Source organism: Eumetopias jubatus, unplaced genomic scaffold, assembly GCF_037043125.1.
Source record: "Eumetopias jubatus isolate StellerSeaLion01/CBP00866 unplaced genomic scaffold, mEumJub1_p1.0 scaffold_5, whole genome shotgun sequence".
Classification (NCBI taxonomy): domain Eukaryota; kingdom Metazoa; phylum Chordata; class Mammalia; order Carnivora; family Otariidae; genus Eumetopias; species Eumetopias jubatus.
Window position 1 is genome coordinate 129,454,940 of NW_028274811.1, and position 27,767 is coordinate 129,482,706.

General features: G+C 38.6%; 1 protein-coding gene across 2 annotated transcripts in view; it reads right to left on the minus strand.

The window, feature by feature from the left end:
- Positions 1–631: 631 nt before the first annotated feature.
- Positions 632–27,767, minus strand: part of LOC114204810 (cadherin-6) — a 48,961-nt gene continuing 21,825 nt past the window's right edge. Inside the window, exons 2-11 of one of the 2 annotated variants that reach the window (XM_028098013.1) lie at positions 26,228–26,522; positions 23,075–23,194; positions 20,897–21,064; positions 18,187–18,374; positions 15,894–16,147; positions 10,735–10,871; positions 7,862–7,983; positions 6,465–6,582; positions 6,078–6,329; positions 632–1,122 (exon numbers count right to left, since the gene is read on the minus strand). In XM_028098013.1, coding sequence (XP_027953814.1) covers positions 632–1,122; positions 6,078–6,329; positions 6,465–6,582; positions 7,862–7,983; positions 10,735–10,871; positions 15,894–16,147; positions 18,187–18,374; positions 20,897–21,064; positions 23,075–23,194; positions 26,228–26,522 — 2,145 coding nt within the window. The remainder of the gene's footprint in view (positions 1,123–6,077; positions 6,330–6,464; positions 6,583–7,861; positions 7,984–10,734; positions 10,872–15,893; positions 16,148–18,186; positions 18,375–20,896; positions 21,065–23,074; positions 23,195–26,227; positions 26,523–27,767) is intronic. The other variant, XM_028098014.1, reaches the window with a different exon arrangement.

The following is a 27,767-nucleotide window of genomic DNA, read 5'->3' on the forward strand; positions in this document are numbered from 1 at the left end:
GATGATTTGAATAGTCATTGGTGCCGGATAAAGTTCTTGAAGAACAAAAAGGATGGGCAAATGCCATTTTAAATTCTTTGCGACACACCCCTAATACACACCCATCTATATAGTTCATTATCTCCTTGTGAGCTGATATACCAGGACCAACTTCACAGGTGTTCCTCCCTCACTTCTCTTACTAAAACTATATATATTTTTTTATCATTAAAGCACAGTCCCTCCCTCATCCCATTAGCATGTGAAATGTACAGCCAGAGCGACCAGCTGACCTGAGTCAATGGAGTGTAGCAGGGAGACCAGGCCAGGGAAACTGAGCCCATTCAGAACTTGCCCTAAGAGAACGAGGGAAAATACCACTCCTGGCGCTCTCCTCCAGCACGGGGCCTGTTGGGCTGGCTGACATGGTTAACTGGATGCGCTAAAAAATAAACATTTGCCTCTTGGAAGCTCATAAAAGTGTACTAGAAAAAAGTCTCTAACATTGGATCCACACCGGCTGCAGCCACTGACGTTTGGAACGGGTAGAACAGAGAACCCTTCACGGAGCGGCGGATAAAGTAGAAAGAAAGAGCCACTTCACCTATTTTCGGTGTCGTACTGGAAAAGGCAAAAGGCAAAAGGCAAGGCATTAGGAGTCTTTGTCACTGTCCACGCCTCCGTACATGTCTGCGAGCTTTTTGAACCGGGGGCCCCAGTCACTAAGGTAGTCGTAGTCTTGGTCTCCATCCGTGGTCACCGACTCCAGCGAGCTCAGCGAATCGGCCACCGAGCCGGTGCCCTCGTAGGCGTAGGTGGCCAAGGAGTCGTAGGGCGGGGCGGTGGGGTCCGTGTCATTCTCCTTTAACCTTTGGTTAATGAAATCCCGGACGTCGGTGTTGTCGCGAGTTGCGGGAGTCCGTCGGGGTAGAAAAAGGGCCTCGGGCACGATGTCCCTGCGTAATTTGCTGTCCTCTATGGCTTCGGGGTTCCTCAGGGTGCCGATATCGAAGGCCTGGGTGTCCTCCTCGCCACCACCTTCGTCGTTATAACTGACAATGTTGTCTCTGATGTCCTCTTTGGAGATGATCAAAGGTTCTTTTTTCCGCTGCCGCCTCAAAGCTGCAAACAACACCACTGTCACTGGAAGCAGAAACAAAGCAGAATGGGGAAGGGAAAGTTAATTCGCTGCCCAATTAATGTCAGCAAGACACACTGTGCTCCAATGTGAAGTTTTAAAACTTTTCTAGGAAACTGCAGACTCAACTTTTATTGCTTTGAGGTTGCGCTTGCCTCCCTGCATGATCAAACCAGGACCCCCCCCCCACCAAAAAAAACCGGAGTAAATATTTGAAAGAGAGTTACGATTTAAGTAGAGGATAAAACACCTTCATATTTTGTCAGTAGTTCCCTTTTGCTTTGAAACGGCAAACTTGTTTTCAAGGTAAGGAAAAAATAAAATAATAATAAAAAAAGCTCAAACAGCGAGAGTGCAGCAATAAGAGTGCAAATTATGCTGAACACCTAAAATGCTCTGAAACTGCTTATAAGCACAAGGCTGGCACCTTCGGGATGTGTTGAAGGTTTGCATAACTCCACAGCTAAAATAACTTTTGCACTATGCCTTCTTCTTTTCTTTTTTCTTCCCTGGGAGAAGTGTAAAATTCGTTTGAAACCCAAAGTAGAGATGTGAATGTCTGCATACCTTTCTACATAGAAGAAATACGATTACAGATAATACCTGGAGAGGCCCAGATACAATTCAGAAAGCCATTCTGGACTTAAAGATCAGCCCATTTAAAAGGGGGCAGGCTATAAGACACGCACCGGCTTATTTCTGTTTGAGCTAAACAAAATAAACGCATTTAAGAGGGAACTTGAAAAAATTATTTCAAAGGTTCATATTCTGTAAGTTTGTTGCCTGGAATGTTCGTTCTTTGGATTTTTCCTCCTTAACTCAAATTAGAGGCAAAGCAAGAATTGTGTTTAACGAGCTCCTGATGCTTCTTCACAGCTGACTGGGTCGAACACAGCTGGCTACTTCTAGAGAGACACATCTCTGAATGGACATATGGGTGGGAAAATAAAAACACAGTGACAGATTAGAGAGGAAACGCTATCCGGGGCAGAAAATGCATTGTTGAACCGGGTTGGTCCAGGGGTGTTTACTACAGGAAGTACTAGTAACGTGTTTTTATTTTCTCATCTGTAACATGGTCCAGACTTTATGAGCCATAAAGATTGAAATATTGTGGTAAGGATTACAGAATAACGGCTTTTGGTGACTCTGTATATCTACCTATATAATGATGGATATATGCATACCCAGATATCTATATATTGAATTTTCAGGTGTTAACAGTGTTATTAATAATTGGTTATCTATTGAAAGAGTTCTATATGCCAAGCACTGTGGCAAGTGCTTTACATACTGAATTTCATTTAATTATCACAGCAGCCCTACAAAGTAGGGACCTTCATTTTATGATGTATATATATTATATGTATTATATAATATAGTAACCATTTTTCATAGAGGAAATTGAGGTTTAGAGATGTCACATATGCAAACAATTGAAATCCAGGTCAGACTGAAAAGCCAACACTTTTAATCACCAAGCATGTTTGGGTTATAGACTACTTCTAAAGGCTGTCCACTGTTGCCATTTCAAGTGTGTGGTTGTGTAATTGTACACATTCTCTCTTGCTGCCAAAGAGCATCCTCATACCTCATTAGTCTCAGCCATTCGGGGCGTTGATGTATTTATTCATTTACGAAATATTTATGTAGTGCCTACTCTGTCTGTGCCAGGTCCTGTTCTAGGCACTATCGGTGCAAAACATTAATCAGGAGGTGGGCAGGAGTGGTGGTGGTGGTGGATGGAGCCTGAAAATAAACAGTGTGTAGCATAAATAAGGAAATTATTAGAAGGTGATATGTACAGTGTGAACAAAGAGTAGAGCAGAGGGAGGAGGGTGACGAGCACTTCCATGTGTGATTGAGAGGCTGTGTATGCTTTGTAGGAGGAGAGTGCCTCATTGAGGAAGTGACAGTTGAGCAAAGGTGTGGGGAGTCAGCCAAGGAGCTGTCGGGGGAAGAGGACAGAGCTAGAAGAAAGGCCCTGGGATGGGAGGGTGCCTAGAGTGTGTGACAAACAGCCAGGAGATCCTACGGCTGGACCTGAGGGAGCCCCGCCAGGACGGGAAGGGAGTAGGGAAAGGCCATGTCATGTGGGGCCTGGAGGCTTCTTTATGTCCTCACTTTACCCTGAGGTGCTGGTGGGTGGAAAATTGCAGGGCTCTGGGCAGAGGGATGTTCATAATCTACCGTTTATGCTGGATTCCAGTGTGACCAATGGCAAGGATTTGCGAAACAGAGGATTGTAACTAAGGATGGCCTCTGGGGATAATGAATAGAATCAAGACGAATGTCTCCCAAATCATTCAACCTTTATGTACCACGGTTCGTGCCATCATTTAAGGCAAGAGAGCAGGCATTTATCACTACCTAATTCTGCCCCAGTTTAAGTGATCTGTATCTTTTGTTTTGGTCCTTTGCACACCCGAAAGTGCAATACCTAGAAGAGAGGGCACATTGGGTAATTCAAAGGCATTTCTTCACTGCCTCATTCTCCTACAGCTACAACTGCCTGTATCTTTTCTTTTTAGCTCAATGTACATCTGAACAGAAATTCTAGAAGGGAAATCTTTCTCAAAGCTAACTTTTATCGACTGAAGATGTGAGTTCTGAGCACGTGGAACAAAAAAACACATTCTGAGAAAGTAATAGCTTTCTTCCCAGTAACTGACCTCTTCCCTTTTCTCTACCCCCTGAGGCCAAAGGACAGCAGAGAGATTTTGGTGGGGGGGGCGGGGGGAAGGGGGATGCTTGGACCAATTTGCTCTCAAATCCCATCATAAAGCTAGACGGTAGCAAAACATTTGAAATCAGCCTGCCCAGGCTCACTTAAAGGATTTGACCCTTTTAAGTCTGTTTCTTTCCGTGAAAGAGAAGCAATAACACAGTGCCCAGTGTTGTCATCAGGAATGAGTTCATAAATGTGGAAGATTCGTAGACTCTAAAGCACCATAGAGACACGAGATGTCGTGGTTGTTTTCACTGTGGTTTTATTTTTGTAAATAAAACAAAGATGCCACAGGATCCACTTTATTGACTGCAGATTTCCTCCCACATTGGTGTGGCTTTTCTCTTATAAATCTCAGGTTTGCTTCCACCTTCTTCGATGGTCTCATTTGCAGTTCAAGCTCTCTTTCAGCCTGGACATTGCCCTGCCTTCTATGAGCTCACAAAGAAGGTAGAGTGCAGTGTGGAAGCACCAAGGCTCAGGGGGTGGAAGACCTGGGTTTGGAACTTTGTTCTACCACCTGTTAGCTGTGCGACGTGTCTACAGGACTGCACTTCTTGGAGCCTTGGTTTTCTTATTTGAGATGCAGACAAATATATACCAGATGGTTCTGAGGGTTAAAGGAGAAGAACAGTTGTGAGGCATCCTGGCCAGTGTGTAGCCTACGGTGTTAGCCTAGTAAAGGATCAGTCCCATTGAGCTCCTTTTTTAATTAGGTACAGAATTCCAAAGACACTAGACCAGATGTAAGGAGCAAGGAGACAAGTTAAGAGTCCCGAGGAAACAGCAAATTTATTGGAGGAAGGAAATGATGAAGAGAGGATAAAGGGAGTTGGTGAGTAGGAAAAAAGCTGTGGTGGGGGGAGGGAGAGAAAATGGGTAGATAATGAAGGAAAGGAAGAATCACCTCTTTGAGATGAGAGCTCTCCTTCTATAGACCATGGAAGAGTCCGTGGAATTCTCCCTGACTACAGCCTTGCCAATTCAGCCCTTCTAAAAATAACCTTTTTCCCCCTAATCAAAAAGAATATTTGTATCCTTCTCTTCCAAAACAATTTTTACAGACTCACACCATTAGAAACACTGATTTGTCTTTGCATACTGTCGGCTTTTATTTATCTTCATATCTTAAAATACTTTCCCCAAATCTTCGTTGACAAAGAGAATCACAGTTCTGTAGTTAAAAGACTTCTGTTATAATTAGCAAAATTGATATGGAATGTGAAACTCTTAAGCAGGGATCCCTAGGCATTCTCTTCTTGGAAAAATGTAGGTGTTTTACTCTATATTCTTCTCAATGCTATATTGTAATTTTTAAAAAGATTCCCCTCCCCGCCCCCCCGGGCAATCCAGGTTGACGCTTAACTTCTTCATTTTCTTCCCCCTTGTGTAGCAAGCTTACTTTGACTTTTGGAAGAACTGAATTAACTAACATTTGATTTCTTAGTTCACAACAGTCAACGGTCTGTTGAGCATTTTGAGCTTAACCTGTGTGCTTAATTCATGGGTTGGGGACAAAAATTTCATTTGAATCATTGCTAGACCTCAATTTTCACCTTGATTGCATTCATTTCTTTTCGGTTCCAGATTTATTTCCTCAGTCACAGAAGTTGATAATTATTGAGAGTCTGAGAAATAATAGACATTGTGTACGTGGCAGTTGGGGCGCAAGGCTAAGAAGTTAGTGATTCAAAGGGGTAGCCCAAAGCAAGTTGGCTGGGTGGAAGAAAATTTCATCACTTTTCATTTCCCCGTATGAGAGGGAAAAAGTCATCACATTTCTCTTTCCACTTTCCCATTGATCTTTAAACTTTACCTTCATAGAAAGGGCCCTCAGCACACCCTCCGTGCCGGATGACTTTCTCTCTTTAAAATTTAACAATGTTTGCCAGGTTAAACGGGAAACAACAAATGAAATGGAAAGGGCACACTGAGAGTGCCCTCCAGTCCCCCTGGGATTCATTCCCTGTCTGATAGATGAGAGATGCTTTGGGTGGACTGATTCCCGGAGTAGATGAAGACATGGGCCAGTTTCACATCCGTTCATTCTCCAAAGCTGTTTTCAAGCCAAAACTAGTTCATGGTTGAACAACACAGATCCTCAGCATATAACTCTGCTCACCTAGATCGGGCTGTATGCCTTACCGGGAGAGGCGGATAAATCTAGGGTGTCACAGTAACAGTGTGTGCCCCTCAGCATGGGGAGATAGGAGGCAGGGAGAAGCAGTTTACCTAGTAGGGTCACGATGCACAGAAGGATGGCGATCAGGGCCCCTGTGCTCAGGCCCGTGGGGTGCACGAGGGCCTCCGCGTGGCAGGACTGCATGTTGCCGTGGTGGTCACATGCACAGACCCGGACAGTCACTGTCCCTGTGCTGCTCTGGACTGGGTAGTCGTTGTCTGAAATCACCACGGGCAGGAGGTAGGTGCTCATCTCGTGTCTGTTGTAGCCATTTTTCCGAGTTAAGATTCCTGCCGTGTTATCTGCAACCGGAAAACAAAGTGGTGAATGTCATGTGCATACCACACCGTGGATTGGAAAAACTGTGATGCTAACAGAGAGAGAGCGAGAGAGAAAGCTATCAATATATAGACAGAAGATAACTTGGGCTCATTTACCTTTGTTGTCTTGAATGGTAAAGTTTGAACCACTGGCTGCTTCCGGGGCCAAAGAGAAGGAGAATTGGTGCCCGCTGTAAGGGTCATCTTTGTCAATGGCTCGTAGGGTCTGAATCAACTAAAATCAAAACCGTAAAGCTGCTATGAAGTTCAGCTAACTCAAAAGTGTTCCTTACAGTTTTGTAGTAAATTGCTTGACTACATGATTTCTAATTTTCTTTATTTTTTTATGTTTATTTTTTAACGCATCTTTTTTTTTTTAAATTTTATTTATTTATTTATTTGACAGAGAGAGATGGAACACAAGCAGGGGGAGTGGGAGAAGCAGGCCTCCTGCTGAGCAGGGAGCCCGATGTGGGGCTCAATCCCAGGACCCTGGGATTATGACCTGAGCTGAAGGCAGACGCTTAATGACTGAGCCACCCAGGTGCCCCTGATTTCTAATTTTAATTTAAAAACAATAGCCTCTAGAAAATTTACGGTGAATCTACTTTATGCAATGAACTAATGGGTTGGAAATAGAGCCAAGAATGATACTTTGTTATAGGGCTAACCCCACTGGGCACTGTAGGATATTTAGCAGCAAGCCTGGCCTCCTCCCCCCTATACACCCATAGCACACTACTCTTTGTGACAATCAAAAATGTCCCCAAACATTGCCAAATGTCCCCTGGGGGCAAAATCACATGGGTTGGGAAACACTGCCCTAGATACAAAGCTATAAAATACCACAATGATCTACGAAAACATTTCAACTAAAAAAATCAGGCACTCTTTGGACACAGCCTGTTTAGAAACGCAGTCTTGACATGTACATAAGCCATCGACTTGCCTAAAAGCTAACAAGAAAGTTTGTACATAAAATACAACTTCAGCTTCCTGCTTTAACATGTATTTTAACAGTGCACTTCTATTTTGACAAACTGTAACATAATTTTTATATCACTGGCAGAAAAGACCTATTTCAGGTAGGGACAAATGTGTAAAACAGGAAAACATTCACGAATTTGTATTACTTGTACAGATGGGCAATATAAATAAGTGAAACTATGAATTATAGACAGTTGTAAAATATGTTCTGGTTATTGCTTTCCAGTATATACGGTAATTAAAAGTAAGCTCACCAATTAAGATTTTTTCCAATAAAGCTGTGACTAATCTATTTTAATGAAAACTTAAGACTGATTTGAATCAGCATCAGTCTCTGAGAATGATGAACTTCCAGTTCTTAAAAACTGTTTGTTCTCTTATGCAAGTTAAACATTCATTCTGGTTCTTATTTATAGTATTAATTTTGTTAGCATATACTTCATAGATAATTCAAAAACTCGCCCTCAGCTCTCTGTATTAGAAGATCTAAATTAATCTGAATTAATTTGCTTTCTTACGAAACTCACCTGATCTGCTTTTGCTTTTTCGCAGACAAAGGTTTCATAGAATTCAGCAAATTCTGGGGCATTGTCATTGACATCTAGAACTTTAATATATAGAGGGACTCGGCTGCTTTGCTTTGGATTATCTGCAACATGCCAAAAAGAAAGAAATAGGCATTTATGTATTGATCGCCAATCCCCTTTAGACAATTGTCACTCACTCCTTTCTCATTCATACACAGATTCCCCAAGTCTGCTCTAAGTACCACAGGGCATTATGTACAACTTAGTCACCAAAAAGAATTAGATTGGTACTTCTGGAGTTGGATACATCTGTTGGAGATACCTATGAGACAAAGCTACTTGTGTGGGTAGAGTACAACTGGATAGCGAACCCCAGAGTCACACAAAATAAAGAAAAGCTATCCAAGAAAGGCAGTCTAGAGGCAGGTTTTAAGAGAAGCCAAAGAAGCAAGGAGATAGGGAAAATTGTACAAAAGAAAGATCGAAGGAAATGTGAAGGAAATCAATGGTTGTTTTGGTCTTAGCTCTTTAGTTTTTGTGCTGAATACAAGCCAGATGTAGTGCTCAGCACTTTGCTATATTATCTTATTTAATCCTTACAAACTTTTGAGGTAAATACAGCTATCGCCCCTACTATAGAGATGAGGAAACCGAGGCACAGATAAGTTAGGTAATTTGTCCACCTTCACAGAGATGATAAGTAAGAAGTAGAGCCTAGATTTCAACTTGGGTCTGTCTGATTCCAAAGCCCAGGCTGTTCATCCAGGATAATGACAGAGCAGCATCCGTGTTGGAAGACTGGAGGTGAATGAGTATTTTGGGAAGTGTGGAAGACAGATTCTCGGTCTAAGAATCAGGAATTGGAATCTCTGAGCTCTGCGCTCCTCATTCACTTCACTTATATATCTGTTCACATCATAAATATTTAGTGAGCATCTCATTTCTAATACGTGCTAGCCACTCTTTGGGGTGCTGGGACACATGGGGGATATAACACAGATCCGGCATCCTGGAGCTTTATTCTACTGGGGGCAGATAAACTGTAAACACATAAATAGATAATGCATCAGATGGTAAATGCTCTGGAGAAGTTAAAGAGGGAAAGGGATGGGAGAGAGGTGGAGGTGCTACTTTGAGTGGGATGACCGCTCATTCTCATCTGATGAGATGCCATTTGGACAGAGACATGAATAAAGAGAAGAATTAAGCCATGTGAATATTTCCGGCTCTCCAGATAAAGGGAACAGCAAGTGCCAAGGCCCCGGAATGGGAGTGGGCTGGTTTTATGTAAGCTCTGGGCTTCTGTTGCATCAAAGATAGTTAAGAAGTTTAGACAATAAGATTCTTAAGCTCCTTTGCATCTAAAATGTTGCTCACATTATTCCAAAGTTGGAGTTGCTGAAGATGAAGTTTTTTTTAAATTTTTTAATTAACATATAATGTATTATTTGTTTCAGAGGTACAGGTCAGTAATTCATCAGTCTACACAATTCACAGCGCTCACCATAGCACATACCCTCCCCAATGTCCATCACCCAGCCACCCTGTCCCCCCCTCCACTCCAGCAACCCTCAGTTTGTTTCTTGAGATTAAGAGTCTCTTATGGTTTGTCTCCCTCTCTAGTTTCATCTTGTTTCGAAGATGAAGTTTTAAAAGGTCTTTATCACTAGTACTTTCAAATATATCACAGAAACATTAAGTCTTAAAAAAAATTTTTAGGCACAAAGCTTAAAAAACACATGAAATGACTACTTCAGTAAAACATAAAATTTCATGATGTTATAAAAAATGGTCCTTTTCAGTGGGAAAAATAATTTTGTAATTTTAAAGCTTTAAGTATGCTCTGTCATTGGTATCTGCATTAGTCCCTGCGCATAAATTCTGGAGAGCAAATTCCTACCTAACAGATTTGTAATTAGGAGTTCCTAATGCTCGCACAAAGCAATGCTTCATTTTGCCCATATTGGTTATTTATTATTCTACTCAATATTCTTCAGCCATTTCAAATCTCATGAGTTAGGTTGACAAAGAATACTACTGTAATATACCATTAGATATGGAATATTTCACATTAGATACCCAACAGAGCTAAAAATATCTGAACTTTTAAAATCAAAAACAAAAACTAAAAAATGAGCTATAATTTGGAGGCCTATTTTTAAGCATTTAAATGTTATTTTAAAAATACTTTTTCTTTCATGTACTTAGGCCTGCACATTGTGTTTACATTACACAATTTTCACTGTGTATAATCATTTTATTTGAAGCATTCATTTGGCACTATTTTTCTTTGCCTTCAATTTCATGGGGACTTCCATAAAATCTGCTCTAAACATCTTATTGATTACTTGGTGGTTTGGATTGCTCACTTTGGTGTACAGTGGAAAAGCTAAAATTTATGTCTCTTACTTCTGTAATGATTTTGAACTAGAAATTCTATAGAAAGCTGGAGGATAGATATCTGAAAGATTTCTAAGTAATGCCTACATTTTTTAATATACTTGATTCCCCTCCCCTCCCAATTCCAACCATGAGCCCATGTTTTTCAGCTGCTTCTGTTATGTTCTGATTGCTAAAGCTTTTTGGAATCAAATCCAATATGTACCAATTCAACCTCATTTGAGAGATGCATTCTCATTTTATTATTTCTGAACTACAGATCATCCACAGGTGCCTCTGCATTTGTGAATGCATTAACACATGCCCAGAAGAAACATTACTGCAAATCATTACAGGGCTCTTTCCCTCAATATGTATCGAGTAGGATATCAGTACATGGTGATGAATTTCAGCCTCGCTTCACCAGCCCTTGCCGGGGCACTCACTCCATACTCCGTCAACTGGGGACAGCTGTGGTGTGAGGTTAGACTTACTGATCTCTGTTGCGATCACTGTAATGTTGTGCCACAGCAGTGTTTCTCGGTCAAGAAGTTTCGACGTAAAAATTGAACCATTTCCAGAATCAATGTTGAATATTCTGTCCATATCTGTGTGTCGATCAACAGAATACCTAAAAATGCAGAGTAGAATTTAGAATGGTTTTCTTTTCTTTTTAAAATGAAATATAGTTGACACACAGTTACCTTAGTTTCAGGCGTCCAGCATAATGATTTGACAAGTCTACATGTATGCTATGCTCACAAGTGTAGCTACCATCTGTCCCCATACAATGCTAGAAAGGTTTTCCTTGTATTTGTTATTCTCACATCCTAAAACTAGTCCCAGAATTTCTGTTACATGAATTTTTTCTACTTGTAACACATATTTGCATATCTATAACTCAGTATTAAGCAAAATATTCTGGGAAATTAATTCTTTACAATTGAGGTCCTAACGGTAAACCCATTAGACAAGTTGCATGAGTTTGAGAATCACCAATAAAGTTTCTCTTATATGTAATTTGTATCAAGTTTGTATAGTAATTGTCACATTTTAACTCAAATTTTTAGAACCTTAGAACTTTAATGTGTACGCAGGTGTTCCTGTGCATGAGTAGGGTTTTTGTCTAGTTTTCTGTTATCTACTTTGTTTTAAAAATCAATACCCAGAATCAAAAACTGGGTAGTGTGGCTGCAGTTAGGTGGGAAAAGAGAGAGAGAAAATGAGGTTGGGGAGAGATTCAGAGTCTGGACTGTGGAAGGATGGGCTGACCATGGCGAGGATTTGGGATTTGTTCTAAGAGCAGTGAGAATCTACCACTGGATTTTAAGCAGGGAAATGTTCCAACCTAAATCATGTTTAACAAAGATCACTGGTTGAATTGAGGAGAATGGTTAGCTGGTGCAGTCACAAACTGGTAGAAGAAGAGAAGAACAGGATTTGGGGAAGATCCCAAGTTCCTGATATATTAAAGCTGAGGGTGATCAAGGAAAGCCTGGGAAGGGAAAGATCTGGATTGACAACTTAGATTTCCGGTTCAATTGTCTAGGAAGAGAAGGTCCAGGGAAGGGAGAAAAACATTAAGGAGAGAATCACTTAAATGGAGAAAATGGGGACCCACAGTACCTAGAGCTGTGCCCAGAGCAGAGTAGGAACTGGAGAACTATTTAAGGAGTTCAGAGAATTCAAAGAAAACCGAGAGTTGTCTTAGAAACCAAAGGAGGACAGAGTTTTCAACACTGAAATTGATGGAAGACTAGCAGATTTTGAGAAATAGTATCTTCTTTATCAATTTATTACCAGTTTTTGGAATAGCTATATATGGGGAAAATATGTATGCACTGTTTTATGTAGGGGATATTAAAGAGAAAACTCAGGAGACAGTTGATATGTTAAGGTCATTAGGGGGAAAAATTGTCCATTTCAGCTAGAGTCTCAAAATTTATGTCATGATGGGAAATTTAAAAATATTGGCTTGGTAGAAATACAACTAAGTAGATAACCAACTAGTCATACACATGTAGACTTATTATGAATGCTCTAAGAAAAATAACCTCTTGTTACTAACTTGTAATAGTGTACCATGTTCAAGATTCTATTTCAGTTGATTATTTTGCTTTAAAATGTAACTGGTGAATTATGATAAGTATATTTTGTTTAAATAAAATATATTTTTGTCATCTATCAAGGGTCTAAATAAAATAGAAATTTGATTATTGGAGTCTATTTAAACCTGATATTAAAGAGAATTAAGAAGTTCAAAAAGAATATCTATATATCTCAAGTCAGGTTAGAATTTTAATTTTAGTTTATATAAACCTTTTATTTTATTATTAAGGGTTCATCTCTTACAGATGAAATAGCCATTATTTTTGCCATTTATGTCATGAATCAATGTTTATTAAGAATTTAGGCAACAGCATTGAACTTGATCACCTGCCTTCACTTTTAATTTGAGAATGATAAATATTTATAGCACATAACTACCCAAAAAGGAAATCTCAATATTCATAGACTTCGTAAGAAATTTAATGACAGCCTACAAATATTTTTTCCCCCTCATGAAAAATTTCAAGCTTAAGATATGCTGCTTATTTAAGCCTTTATAAGCTGTTATAATTATATACAGCAGTAATCTTTTCTTGTTTTGTTTTCTTCCTGCTATAGTTTTAAGTTTTACAAGTAATCATATTTTCCTGTCAAGCCTTTGAAATAAAGAATATGGGATGAGGAATTTTGAGTTGAAGGTGGCTATTGATTTTAAAGAGAAACTACTTAGGAAATACCGAAATTGTACGTGAGTTTTTCCCTTAATTGGGAGATTTAAAAATTAATAGGAAATTTCAGATGTCTGCATTGTTTAGGAAAGATGTTTGCACATGAAGCCTTATCTGTTTGTTGTTTTTCTTTCCAAAGTAATTTCAATTCATATCTAGTATATTTACTGCCCAGTCACATTAATTGTAGTCACAACAGATAAGGAACAAGGTAATCAATCTTAACATGATTATAGCAGATTATTTTGCTAGGTAGTTCTTCCCCCCCCCCCAGAAATTTATTATATCCTGTGATTCAATAATTTGTCTTCTAATACATCCTCTCAAGTCAGGGAGATTTGTGGGTCAGGAAAGGAAGTATGTTTGCATGTAAATTTTTCATAATATCTCTTCAGAGTGACATTTTATAAGGCTCGTCCATGGAATTGTCAAAGGGCATTTACGATAAAGTTACTGGAAGAAAATTATTTTATGTAATTAAAGAATTAAAGATTTGTGCCTGCATAATGATAGATCAATGTTTGGGGGGAGAATTCTCTAATATTAATTGTGTACCTAACATATTGTCTAGCACCTTAGTTGTTCAATACTTAAATCTTGGATAACCAAAAACTATGTGTGGATGTACTTTCCCAATATGAGAATCACTTTTGTCCTATAAAAGGACTCCCTGGAATATACATTTATATAACAATATATCCTTATTTGTATTTTTACCCTTCAGTCTATATCTATATATGAAATCCATATGTACCAAGAAAAGGCTGGTATAAAAAAATTCAAAATTAGCTGACAGCCAACCCAGTCTGACAAGCTAACTACTTCCTTTAATAAAACATAAAATAATGCAGTGGGTTAAAATGGTATTCATTATAAAAAGTAAAATAGACATAAAAATGCAGCCTAAATTCCCAGGATACATTATCTCTTTCAATTAAACGCATGTTGACTGATCAAAGAGGTAACAAAGCTCATATTTATATGAACTTACAGCATTAACCCTTTTAAATTGGTCTTAACATTGACTTGCTAAGATTTCCTTACACACTTAGGACAAACTCCGAGTGAGAGAATCGGTTGTGAAAGTACTTAAAATTATTTGTGTTGTACAAACAAAGGCTGTCGTTCATTTTCCTTATTAATAATATTAAATGTATATGGAAGGACAGTTGATCTGTGGAGCTTACATGTGTCTGCTTTGGGTTGACCATAGTCCAGTTCACAGAGTCTGCAGATATTCTTGTAGAATGATAAAACAACAAGAGTCTATTTTCTGGTTGATTTAAAACTATTCCCTGAGAGTAAGCCAGGCATTTTTGTGTTTTAGATGTGGGACTTGCCATAAGGTTTCATTTGAACAAGAGCTCATGGCTGAAAAGTTAGAAAATGATTGCCTTAGAACCTCAAACTCTTTCATCTGCAATAATATTCTTCATGGGGCCACCAGTGTGATCCTCTTAAACAGTAGTTTTAGATTAGGTTAATACTCCTATTCAAAACTTTGCAGTGGCTTCCTACCTCAATCAGAATAGAATCCAGTTTTTACCAAGGCCTGCAAATGCCCTGTAGGACCTGCCACACTCATCACTTACCATACCTCCCTGTTGCCTCCTGCTTTACAAACTACTCTCCGCCTTGCTCGCTCTCTTCTAGCTCATAAACCTCCTTGCTACTCCTTCTTCATGCCAAGCAAGCTCTGGTATCAGTCCTTACCCTCATTTTTCCCTCTCCTTGGAATGTTCTTCTCCCAGATATCAACATAGTACATCCCTTCATTTCAATCAAATCTTTACTCAAATGATTTCTTACCAAGGGCAGACCTGACTACCCTATGTAAAATGGTACCCTAGATACCCTCTGTTTCCATACTCTGTCTTATTTTACTGCTTACACTATATTTTACCTGAAATACTGCATATTTGTTGTTTGCCTATTTCTGTCTGCCCCAATTAGAATGTAAGCTTCATGAGATCAGGACTTGATATTATTCTCTATTGTATCTCTAAAGCCTAGAACATACCTGGCATATGGCAGGTGCCCTGATCAGAATTTATCTGTGGGCTCACTGGCAAGAGGTCCTCTAGCTTGTCAGTCTGCTTACTTTTTTTTTTTTATGGGGGCTAATTGATAGAATGATATTCTGATTTAGCAGTTTTCTCATCTAGTCAACTAAGCTACTGACTCAAGGCTGGAAGTTGTTGACTCCAGTGCTCTCATGATAAAATTCTAGAATACTAAAGCATCTGTGGTTTCAAAGAGCAATGAGACTTTCTTACAGCGTGATTTACAGCTAAGGTATATGGAATGTATAGGGAAAATAGAGCTTGCTTACATAGTATAAATTAGAATTCAGCTCTATTAATTTCCCCAGGATTTCTCAGACATATATCATGAAATGACTCTTATTTTTATCCATGTCTGAAAAAGAAAAACATTATGCATCCAAATGGAGCATAATTCTGCTTCTAAGTGTTATATGATAGGTTCTTACACACTTGAGAAACAGACTCAGCCCAGTGTCTTGTTTATTAAAAGTCACAGAGTTCTCTCCATGCCACTCTTTGACAAATCTAAGACCTTAAAGAAAAATTCCAGGCCATTCTGTAGTTATTTCCTTATACTATTTTCATGTAAGTAGTCAACTCCTATAGATCATTTTGTGTGTCCCCCCCCAATTTTGTGTTTTTTAGATTTACACTGTTGCTAAAATAATGTTTATGTTGAGCAAGGAGAGTAAAGATGCTGTGTAGAGTATTTTTTCAGGAAGACACAATTGTCTCATTGGAAAAAAGGATTAATTTTCTAACTTGTAGGTGATACTTGAATAGCAATTGGCTAAAGCTTCTGAAAGAGACAGGTCACAGGAGTGTGCTTACTTGACAGGATTCCTGGCAGCATCTGGATCTTGGGCTGTGACTGAGCCTATTGTCGTGTTTATCTGAGCATCTTCTCTTATCTGTAGGATGTAGGCCAGTTTGCTGAAGACAGGGGGCTCATCCACATCTTCCACCATAATTCTGACTGTAGCTGCATCTTTGAATGGACCCAGGTAGAGAAAGCGGGGTTCAACATGAGGATTGGAGGCTTCCACCTTGAGGGTATACACTTTCTTCTTTTCAAAGTCCAAGAGCTTGGGGAGGGCAGGGGGAAGGGACATATTGGAAGCAACCAAGACACACAGAAAGACATGAGCTATTTTTAGTGCAAATCTAGGGTAAATGAATATGACCGTATTGCTTAGGAACATCACCACACAGTGTGAAATTGGGCAAAGGCATAGGAGTTCAGATGCTACACTGTCCTGATGAAAAGTGTGGGCTGAAACCACAGGGCAGTACAGAGAAGTGTGGAAAAATTTAAAACCGATAAACCGTGTGCTTCAAAGCTAATAATTAATTTTGGTTATTTTTTTTAATGATTGCATTTTCATCATGTACGGTGTAATATTTTCTCTCTCCTTTAGCACACTGTTATATGTGTATATCTGTAATGCTGTTGCCTTGCAAGTGGGTGCAAGGGTGCGAGGTATAATGGACAGGGAAGGGAACCTGGAAGCAGGAGTCTTGTAAGACCTGCTTTAAAAAAAAATTCTTGTATTTGACTAGAGGGAGCCCTGTCAGGGGCAAGTTGGCAAATACGCAGTAGATTATTCTGTGTCAGATGTTGTCACATCTGGCTGTACTTGAACACTTAATGAGTGTTTTAAAATTTGCCAGTATCTGGACCCCACCCTGGATCATTAAACCAAAATATCTGTGGTGGGGGTGGGAATCTATATGTTTAAATGCCTCCCCCAGTGATGCTGATGTGCAACCAGAATTGAGAACCACATGTTTGCATCATGACTCCCTTTTCCTCATTCAGATAAAATAGATTTAATATGGTTTTGTGGGGTTTTTTGTGTTTTTTTGTGTGCACGTGCATGAGTTGATAAAATATTCCAAGTGATATCCTGATAAGGGCATTGGGCTAATTATTTGCCAACGAAAGTAATGATCATTGCTATCAGAGGTCTTTAGGAAAAGTATCTCTACTTCTTGAGACATAGTGAACCCAAATGCTTATTGCTGACTTTTAGTTTTAGATGATGATATGACAAGGCTCACTAGAAACACAATTAATCAAGATATTAGTGAATGTGATTTAGTTGGCTAGGCAAAATTTCAGTTTGAATCTGATAATGCACTAAGAAAATTAAAAAGGTTAATGCACACTAATGGGCTTCCTAATTGGTCTCAGTGTCGCTTAAACATGTTTTATTGTGTTTCCAGGTATGAAGACATGTAATCGAAAGCTTAAGAGGAAAGAATTTTCTCGTTATTTACATCCACCTATACTTATATTTACCAGCGAATATAACAGTGTGCTAAAGGAGAGAGAAAATATTACACTGTATGTGATGAAAGTGCAATCATTAAAAAAGGTAATCAAAATTAATGTGTTGTTAGCTTTGAAGCACATGGTTCATTGGTTTTAAATTTTTCCACACTTCTGTGTACTGCCCTGTGGTCCTAGACAATTTTGGGGGGTAAATAGTGAGTATATAGGGCAAAAGTTGGAATTCAGAAATATAAAAAAATTATTATCGTGTTCCAAAGAGTAGCTAAAGAGCTCATAGGAAATTTGTGTTAATTTATTTCTGTGGTCTTTTTATACCCTCTTTCTCTCTCTCTCTAATTCAGGCCATCTTTATCACTGCTTGTGTTACTCTCTTCCTTCAAAGCGTGTATCAGAATTTATAACTATACACTTGTTTGTTTGCTTATTGGCTTCCTTGTCTCTTCTGCCTTAGATTGGCAGTTCTGTGGAAGCAGAGACCATTCTGTTGAATGTACTATTGCACCTCCTGCATCTAGAATAGTGTCTGGCACTGTTTGTTTAGTATTCATTGACAATATTTATTTTATGTACTTTAATGTATATTATTTATTTTTGTCATTTATTTACTTATTAGGAGGTTCTTAATAAGAATTTATTAAAAGTATGAAGTTAATGAATGCATCAGATTATCGAGGACTTCTAAAAGCCAACCATTAGATTTGGTGTTTAAAAAAAAAATTAGTAAAATAACCCAGAGGAACGTTCATGTGAGACATAATTACCCTGGTTACTCGGGGACTGGAGAAAAGTGAATGTCTCATTTGCATGGTAGTTAACAAATGGCATTACCTTTTTGACAGTAATGACCCCTTCCTGGGTTTCCTGGTCGGTGACAACATCAAACATGTCCAGCCCCTCTCCCTCTGTAATGCTGTACTCAATTTCAGCATTTTCTCCCGTGTCAGCGTCGCTGGCTTTGATCCTGCCAATTGGTGTACCAGGCGGAGAAGATTCGGGGGTCTTAAACTGGTATGTACCTATTAATCACCAGACAGATATAAGTCAAGCACAGATGAAGGATGCTCTATCATAATAAAGACAAAACCTATTTTCTAACAGTTCTTTCAGACATTACTACGGATGCAGGCAGATTGTACTTTCCTCACGATAATTAATGGTGCTCAATCCTCCTTACATCCTTACTTTCATGGTTGTTAAGAATATTTCTTCTGTCATGACCTGTCTCTTTGCAGATGGAGAACACTTTTCTTGTCCTGTAAATAGGCCTCCAGGTTCATGGGTATGATGGCAAGAAAGACAAAGCTGCTCAGGGTGGGGGTGGTGCACAAGGTTTCGAAGCCCCCGTTGAATAATCTTAGCAGAAAGAATGGGAAAGAATTTAACCTGACCTGTGACTTCAAGCCAATTATGAGGTAGTTCTTAAAAGGGTTCTTTGTGTCATTGCTTATAACAACTGAAGGTGAAAATAAATGACAGCGATCTGGAGGATGTACCCAAGCAGACACTCACTCACCCAGGGAGCTGGTCTGGCTGCAGTTAGGGATACACATTAGATGCATTGAGAGAGAAAGCACCTAACTGTTTCTTCGACTAATCTTTTCTTTTAAATTTCATGACAGTATTTTTTCTATGCATAGGTTTCTCCTATTCTTATATCTGTATGGCTGAATTAAAACCTGTATTTCAGGGCGTCTGGGTGGCTCAGATGGTTAAGCGTCTGCCTTCGGCTCAGGTCATGATCCCAGGGCCCTGGGATCGAGTCCCGCATCGGGCTCCCTGCTAGGCGGGGAGCCTGCTTCTCCCTCTGCCTCTGTCTCTGTCTCTCTCTCTCTCTCTGACTCTCATGAATAAATAAATAAAACATTAAAAAATATAAATAAAACCTGTATTTCATAGATGTACACTTTTTTTATGTCCTCATGTTGCAAAATTAGTTTAAGCAGACTGCATATGAGTTTCAAACTTAGATCCACCGACCAGCATGTACTTCGGACAAAAAAAAAAAAAGAATAAGAACAGAATTTATTTTACTCTCACCCATTACATTTTGCCAACCATCCATGCAAATTATTTTGGAAAAGACATAGACTATGACACCACTAGAATATAGTCATGTAATAATATTCATCCATTCAGTAAATGTTGGGCTCATCCTTGGCAAAATGATAACACAAGCCAAGGTTTTCCTCTAGAGTTTTTCTCCCCTCCTGTGCTGTAGTACATTATTCAGTAATGATCACAGGTCAGAGAGCAAAGTGAGGTAACGTCCCTGTGGTATTCCAGGTGCTGGTGAATCCTTTTGTTATCCTTCCCCGGGGCATTCCCCTATTGAAAAGGAGGTTTTGGGGCACAGTATTGCTGATTCTGATATTGTCATTTCAGGCCTCTGTGGGGGAAAGTTTTAGGGCCTATAAAACTTTTCTTCTACCCATTAAATCAGAAATTAGTTTGATGCTCTGTTTTTTTGCATTTAGCTGTGATTAAATACTTGAAAAAACTAAAAAATAGTTTAATGATTTCCTGTTGATCCATGTGTATCTCCATTATAAAAGAAGCCCCTATTAGCTGACCAACTTTAAAGAAATGCCATGATTGGGTAAGTGGGCTTTCTTTTTAATAGTGGGCAGCTATTTTCTCCTGGAAGACAGGATTCAGGTAGTTTACTTAGATCATGGTCAGAAATGAATTTTGTTCCTGGAAGAAAAATTACATTAAAACCAGTACCCACTTGAGGTGCTCTACGTGAAGGGCTCTAGTGTACTGCTTGATACAAAGTGGGCATTTATTTTTTTATTTTTTTATTATTTTTTAAAGATTTTTATTTATTTATTGAGAGAGAGAGAGAATGGTAGAGAGAGAGCATGAGAGGGAAGAAGGTCAGAGGGAGAGGCAGACTCCCTGCTGAGCAGGGAGCCCGATGCGGGACTCGATCCGGGGACTCCAGGATCATGACCTGAGCTGAAGGCAGTCGCTTAACCAACTGAGCTACCCAGGTGCCCACAAAGTGGGCATTTAAAAATGTTGTTTTTCCTTCTTTTTTTCCTATCTAGTCATGAGAGTTAATGATTATAGAGAAGACTCTCCGTATCTCAATTAGCCATAATATAGAAAACTATTTATGATTATAAATGGATTAAGTACATGGTTATTTCCCCAATTGTATTTTTAGAGACAGTAAAATGATAAATCCTCCCCTTATAAAGCTTTGTGAGGATTTAAAAGAGATTACATGACTGGTTAAATTCACAAAACATAAAGTCAGTTTTGTTTTTTTTTAACAAATAGCAGCATGCTTGTGTACATATGTTCTGCACAAGCAAATTTAGGCCTGTGGTAGTCTTTTTAATAAAGAAAAGTAAAACAATGGTGTTAGCTTTACAACAATAACCGTATCAGAAATTGCTCAGCTAATAAAAGTATGGTTCTTACTGAGGTTACTAATATTGATGATTAATAATAATGGAAAATAAACATCATTCTTAAAGTTAGAGTTTTACAGAAGTGCACAGAAGAAATTCATTCAATCAAATGTTCCTACTCTGGGGAAACCGGGGAGGATTGTCGTTGACATCAGTCAGCGTAATGTTCACTGTGGTGGTCCCAGATAATCCCCCCATCTGGCCACCCATATCCTTGGCTTGAATCACCACTTGGTACTGCTCTCTGTTTTCTCGATCCATGTTGAGCAAAGCTGTCTTGATGATACCTATGGATGTGAAATTCAGAAGTGAAAAGGGATGTATTAAAAATACTTTATCAAATCATTTATTTATACAAACATGGATTGTTATCCACAATATGCAAAACACTATACAGATGTCATGGGTGACTTAAAGATGATTGTAGGTAGCCCTTATGCTGAAGGAAATTAAAACCACAAAGGGGAGATAGATCCATTAAAACAAACAAACAAACACCTACCATACAAGGAGAGTAAGAACAAGCCAATACTGCAATAGTATAGATTGTAGGTAGTGTAAATATCATGTGTTATAAGATTACATAGCAAAATATAACTTGACATGTGGTACAGTGTTATCCTACTTTAGCTGCTTGATAAAAGACATTTAAGTGTACTATGAGTAAATTGTTAAGCCATTTTCTTGAACTGACTCTTGAGTTTCACTTTACTGAATCGGCTAATTGCTCATCAAATATACCTATCATAATGAATGTTCGGAGCATTTTCTAAACCACAAAACTATGGTCTTAAGAAAACACAGCATCAGTTCTCCCATAATTATCATCTGTATGATCCTAGAAAATTGAGGTTTTCCTAAAGCTGATGTGAGCATGAGTTCAACCGGCCCCAGCAGTGACCAATATTCTTATGTTAGGTTAAATTTATCTCTATTGTCAGGTAGTTATAAAATAAGTAGTTGAAAGAACTAAAAGTTTGCCTAATCTCTATGTAGGCTTTATGCTTAAATTAACAACATTCTTTCAAAAATCTTTATAGGCTTTGAAGGCTTTGAAAGCTTTAAAGACTTTATAACCTTCTTTGGTAGCACATTCCAATGCTTAACAACTAACGAAGCTGAAAATATCTTTTTTTTTTTTAATTTTTAACACGAATACCTCAGACAACAGGTCAGTTTTATTCCTAGAGTCCTGGCTTCAGTGAAATTGCAGCTGCATCCTGTTCTCCAATCACAGTACTTCTCCATTTAAATACAGGAGATCCCCTTAGCCTTTTGTTCTTTACGTTAGATATTTCTAATTTTTCATCCTTATTGTTTTTCAACTCAGCATTTTCTTTCTCCTTGGGATTCTTGCCAAGTTCGTTGCACCTCTTAACACATCAATTTCCAACTGGATCTAGTAATCTAGAAAAGTTTTGATTTCTACTAACAATAATGGATGCTTGAAAAATGTACGAAAGAAACTCAACTCCTATCATGATAGCAAAAATATGTGTAGAATTTAATGTACAGCACAGACGATGTTTCCTAAGAAATAATTCGTCATAAGATAATATGCTACTCTATGGAGAAAATGCAGAAAAATGAGATGTTAAAACAAGGATTCCATTAAGGAATCCACTTTGTTGATTAGGATGGTCTCAGTTAGGATGGGCTAGACAATGTCATAACAAACAAGGCAAAATCTTACTTGCTTAACACAGCTAACATTAATTTTTTTTCATGCTCTGAGTAGGCCAGCAAGAAGCTCTGCTCAGGATAACAGACATGCAGGCTGGAGACCATTGTCAACATTGGTTTCCATCTGTGATCTCTGTGGCGGGAGGAGAGGAATGTGGATTGTGCACCAAGTCTAAAAGTTCTGCGTGGAAGTGACCTGGATCACAGCCACATTTATTGGCCCAGACAAATCTCCTGGCTACCTCTATCTTCAGAGCAGTGCAAAGAGATACCAAATAACTAGAAAAAGAAGAATTGGAATATTTGTAAATAGCCCTAATGGCTTTCAGAAGGGACTGGTCTTTAACTTTACTCCAAACTGGAAGAAAAAATAACATTGTAGAAGTTTTTCTGAATCTACCCTATATAAACACAATGGATGAAACATCCATTGTCAGCTTTCTTGATTGAAATGGTGTGGATTTCATGTTTACAAGTATATTGCTGGTACTTGGCAGATGAATCTAAGAAAATTCAATTACACTGATTGTTTTTATGAAAAAATATGCCAGCTCAGCTGAACATGTCAATTAAAATTACAGATTGTAAAAAGAAGATCAAAAAGGAATTCTAACCTGTTTCTGATTCAACTGAAAAATAGGGTTGCCCCTGTAGGATACTATACACAACTTTAGCACTGTTCCCATAAGTTGGATCATCAGCATCAGTTGCAGTAACTTGGACAACAAATGTGCCTGTAATGACAGAAACATGAATTGAAAATAAATTAAGGGTCCATATGGATCCTTGATCCACACACAGAAAGAGAAAGCATGATCTTACTTTTGTACAGAACTATCATGGCAAGGGAGTGGAGAACTTCAGGATAGTACTAGGTTAAATAGCCTTGGATTTCTCACTCTGAAGGAGTGTGATCAACATTCTAAATGTTGTTAAGGGTTAGGTTAAAGAGAAGCATGGGGATGGTCATGACCTTGGGTGGAACCAATTCCAATCAATCTCCAAAGGTTGAGATTTGATTGGATTCTTGGTATGGTCGTCCTTGGAAGTTATCCAGACCTGTCAGTCAGCATCTTGCATTACTTTGTTTATGGGGATTAGTTTCGGGGTTCTCCAATCAGGAAGCTGCTTGTGATTTTGTTGGGAATTCTGTGTCATAGGTGCTCTCTCTCCTGGACTGTAACGTGCTTATCGAGGGCCTGTCAATGCAGCAGCTGCTTTGTGACCTCAGAGATGTCAGCCTGAGGACAAAGCTGAATAGGACAGAAAATTTCAGAGAAATAATTGAACCCAAATCAAACCATGTCCAAAGCCCACTTAACTTTTGACTTAAGTCTAACTTAAGTCAATAAATGCTTTTATCTGTTTAAACTAGTTTGAGTTAGGTTTTCTGTTACTTGCAAATAAAAGCACCCTAAATAATAAATCTACCTAATAATTCTAAGAGGTTGAAAGCCTTGACCCTTGAAAGAGGTAGTGTTGGGTTAAATAATTAATTAAAACACCAGAGTATTCACATCTGGAGCCTGTAATTCCAAAAAAATTATTATAATTAAATGCACAAAGAAGGCTGTGATATTTTAGATCAGCATTCTTGTTTTAAGGACCGCAGTCGCCTAATAACCTTCAAAGTATTCCTAACCCCCATGAAATTCCACACAGATTTTTGTATTTATGCTTACATGTCTATTTCATTGAAGAGACTATCCATAGATTTTTATCTGATTCTCAAAGGGATCTGTGATTTCCAAAAAGGGTAAGACCCTCTGATGAAGATCATCTCACGGCTGACTTTTGATATTCATATCAGATAAATGGTAAGCATACTGTTAGAGGTCTCCAGTCCATGGAAAGGACAGGGAAGTTACATTCAGGGAATATTAGAAGTTTTATATTGCTTTTGTAATATCTGACCAATCCCGTTTTTTGAACAAATATATTGAACTGTGTTAGGGTTCGGTGCTCTGGATGTAGTATGTTGACACATGAGATAGAGCTCCCATCCTTGTAATGTGGGAAGGAAGGTGGGGGGAATGAGAACATTATATAATTTTAGACCGAGAGCTAATAGTAGAAGTCAACAAACACCCACATTCTTATTTGACATCAATATAAAATTTGAATGCTTTTAGAATATGATTATCTGGATGTTTGGGCACCTGTTACTTGCCAGATATTATCCCGGGGGCTCTGCACTTGTTTTCTCATTTCATCCTTACGATAATCCTTAGGAGTTGACTTTATTATTTTTGTAGATATGGAACTGAAGGATCAGAGACGTCAAGTTACTGCTTATTAGTAGCATTTCAAACTCAGGTCTGTCTGACACCAAAGCCCATTTATACTACCCTGCTGCTGTCCCACAATCATGATGTAATTTCTTTAAGATGCTTTTTTATATCATCATAATGATATGCTAATTTATGATAATGGTTAATATGAACATAACTGTGCCTGTGTGCAAATGAGAAAGCCTTCCCTTCCTCAAGACATGTTACTTCTAGCTACCCCCCAAATATTTGTAATACATATTAATTCTATAATGGCTTCGAAGGTGAATGGCACCCCCTATACTTGTGCAGTGACACCTTGCACATCAAGTTTTGTTTTCTGGAAACTGTTTTACTGTGTGGTGCTGACGATGAGAGGTGCTTTGTTAATTCTTCCTGCCTTTTACCCCATCGAGGAAAAATACTTTTTTCCTAACAAATCTTCCTTTTAAAAGAATTCTAATCCCTCTCTTTTGCTTTGCTGATGGTTTGTGGTTTCTCTAACAAAACAGAGTGGCTTTAAGTAATGAGATGAGCAACTTCTTGATGAGAAAGATTTAGAGAGTTTACAATCATTTCCATGGATTAGGTTTTTCCAAGTCCTGATACTGTGACCTAAAATGCCTCTGATATCTGACTCACAGGATTATGGAAAGTTATTATTATGTATCTTAGCCCTTCTGAAGTTGACACTGAATGAAAATGAAAATAACCCTTTATACAAGTAGCTTAAAATTTGTCACTGTCTCCCATGAAGTATTTTAATGTGGCTAAGAGTGATGTCAGTAGCATTTTTTTAAAATTTGAATTCTGTTAACCTTCTCCCAACTTAAATAAATTAAAGCCATACTTATTAACTTTAGAATTAATTGGTAGTAGAGTTGTGCACAAAATATTAATTTACCATATTAATGTCATGAGAATCTTTTAATTTCCATCACTTAGTAAAGCATATATCCCCTAGACATTATCATCTGCACAGTTTATGGATTTTTTTTTTTAAGTTTTCTTTGAGTCTCTTTCCCAAAAACATAGTTAATTAAAGCAAATGTCATTACTCTTCAGCCTGGATTGCAGATTCAGGCTTTTGTTTTACACTGGGGAAATCCTCACCTCAGGCCCAGTACCAATATGTGCTGAGAGAGGTGGAGAGGGCCACTATCTCTCAGCCTGAGGAACAGAGTGGGCACCTGGGGGGCAGAAAGTAGATGAGGTGATGTCTCTTTCTTCCTCCTGTTCTTGCCTGCCATTTTTCATCCCTTCATCATTAGAGGAAATGCTGTTTTCTTAAAGATAATGATAAAATGAGACTAGAGTAATATTAGGAAACGCAGGTGCACTTACAAAATAGGCCATAAAGGGAGTGTTTGAAATAGCATAGTTTTGGGATTTAGCATCTACATTCACTCAACTCAGTAAATTTCACTCATAGGATCCTTTATTCAGTTGATGTACTAGAGGAGAAACATTGTATGGTTGAAATCGCATCTCACTCACCAACATCAGACATTTCAGGAACAGTGGCTGTGTAAACATCCTTGGTAAATATTGGTTCGTTGTCATTGATGTCATGGATCTTGATGATGAATTCGGATTCGGGCTCCACAGGCCTCCCTGTCCTTCTATTTACAGCTTGAGCTCGAAGGATGTAAACAGGTTTTTCTTCCCTGTCCAGCCTCTTGGTGGCTTGGATATCCCCTGTGTTTTCATTGATAATGAAGAGATCTCCTGCTCCATCTCCTGAAAGGATATATTTAAGTGATCCATCTCCTCTATCCTGGTCTGAATGTAACTAGTGTAGAAAAACAAAAAAATTAAAGAAAGTAAAAGTCAAGCATGTGATTCTAAACTGTTTGTCTTTATGATGCTTGCTATGTCAACTTTCATTCAGTCCTTTCTGAGGGATGCAGGTTTGGGTTTTGTTTTGTTTTTCTCACTGTTTACTTAAATCCTCAATAGTAATACCATTTATTAATGAATATGTTTCCTTACAATCATAGAAATTTCCAATATTGGAACAGAGCTTATAGAAAATGTAATAATCCTTCTTTTGGAGAAGGGAATTCTAAAGGCCAGAGTAATAGCAAGATGCCCAAAGACATATTAGCCTGGTTAGAATGAAACTATTTTCACTATTTTCCTGACAGCATTCAGATTTTACAAATACACTCTCCTCCTCACTTTTATGTATCTGGACATGCAAGAGAAGCGATATGCTATTGAGAAAAGGAGTTTGGTTTTTGAAACAGAGACCTGAGTACATTCTACCTCTATATATTCCTATTTTGGTGAATTTAGGGAACCACCCAGTCTCCTTGAGTCTTATATGATGGAGTTTATAATCACTTTTCTGGGAAGATGCGATATTTATTTAATTACTTACGAAATTCAGCTCAAAGCATCTGAGAAACATCATAAGTGTTGTCATGAACAGTGCCTTGAAAATCCCTTGACTAGGCAATTTACAAGGTCACTTAGAACAAGAATATTTACTACTCAGAATTTCATTTAATATAGGTGAGGATCTTCTAAAAAGTGGAGCCAGACTAAAATGGAATAGTCTGCATTATGGAGTAGTGGGTGCCCTGCTCCTGAAGGTAATCCAGCAGAGGCTCTGATAAGACTGTCAGTGAAAGGCGTCTGGGTTAAGGGTTGAAGTGAATGCTAATATACCATTAAAATGGAAGATAATGATTCTAACTTGGTGACTTGCCCACGTTGCCTGTCTCAGCAATGATTTCTAGAGTGTTGAGTTCCTGTTGTGTCTTTGGTTCCCTTTTCCCATTAGAAAAAGTTTAGAAGGAATTTTCTTAGGTCTTCAGATAAGCTAACCCTCTTTACAAATTTGTAGAAGTGAAAATTGAGAACTATTTTAAAATCCTAGTTATTGGGTGCCTGGGTGGCTCAGTTGGTTAAGCGACTGCCTTTGGCTCAGGTCATGATCCTGGAGTCCCTGGATCGAGTCCCACATCGGGCTCCCTGCTCGGCAGGGAGTCTGCTTCTCCCTCTGACCCTCTTCCCTCTCGTGCTCTCTATC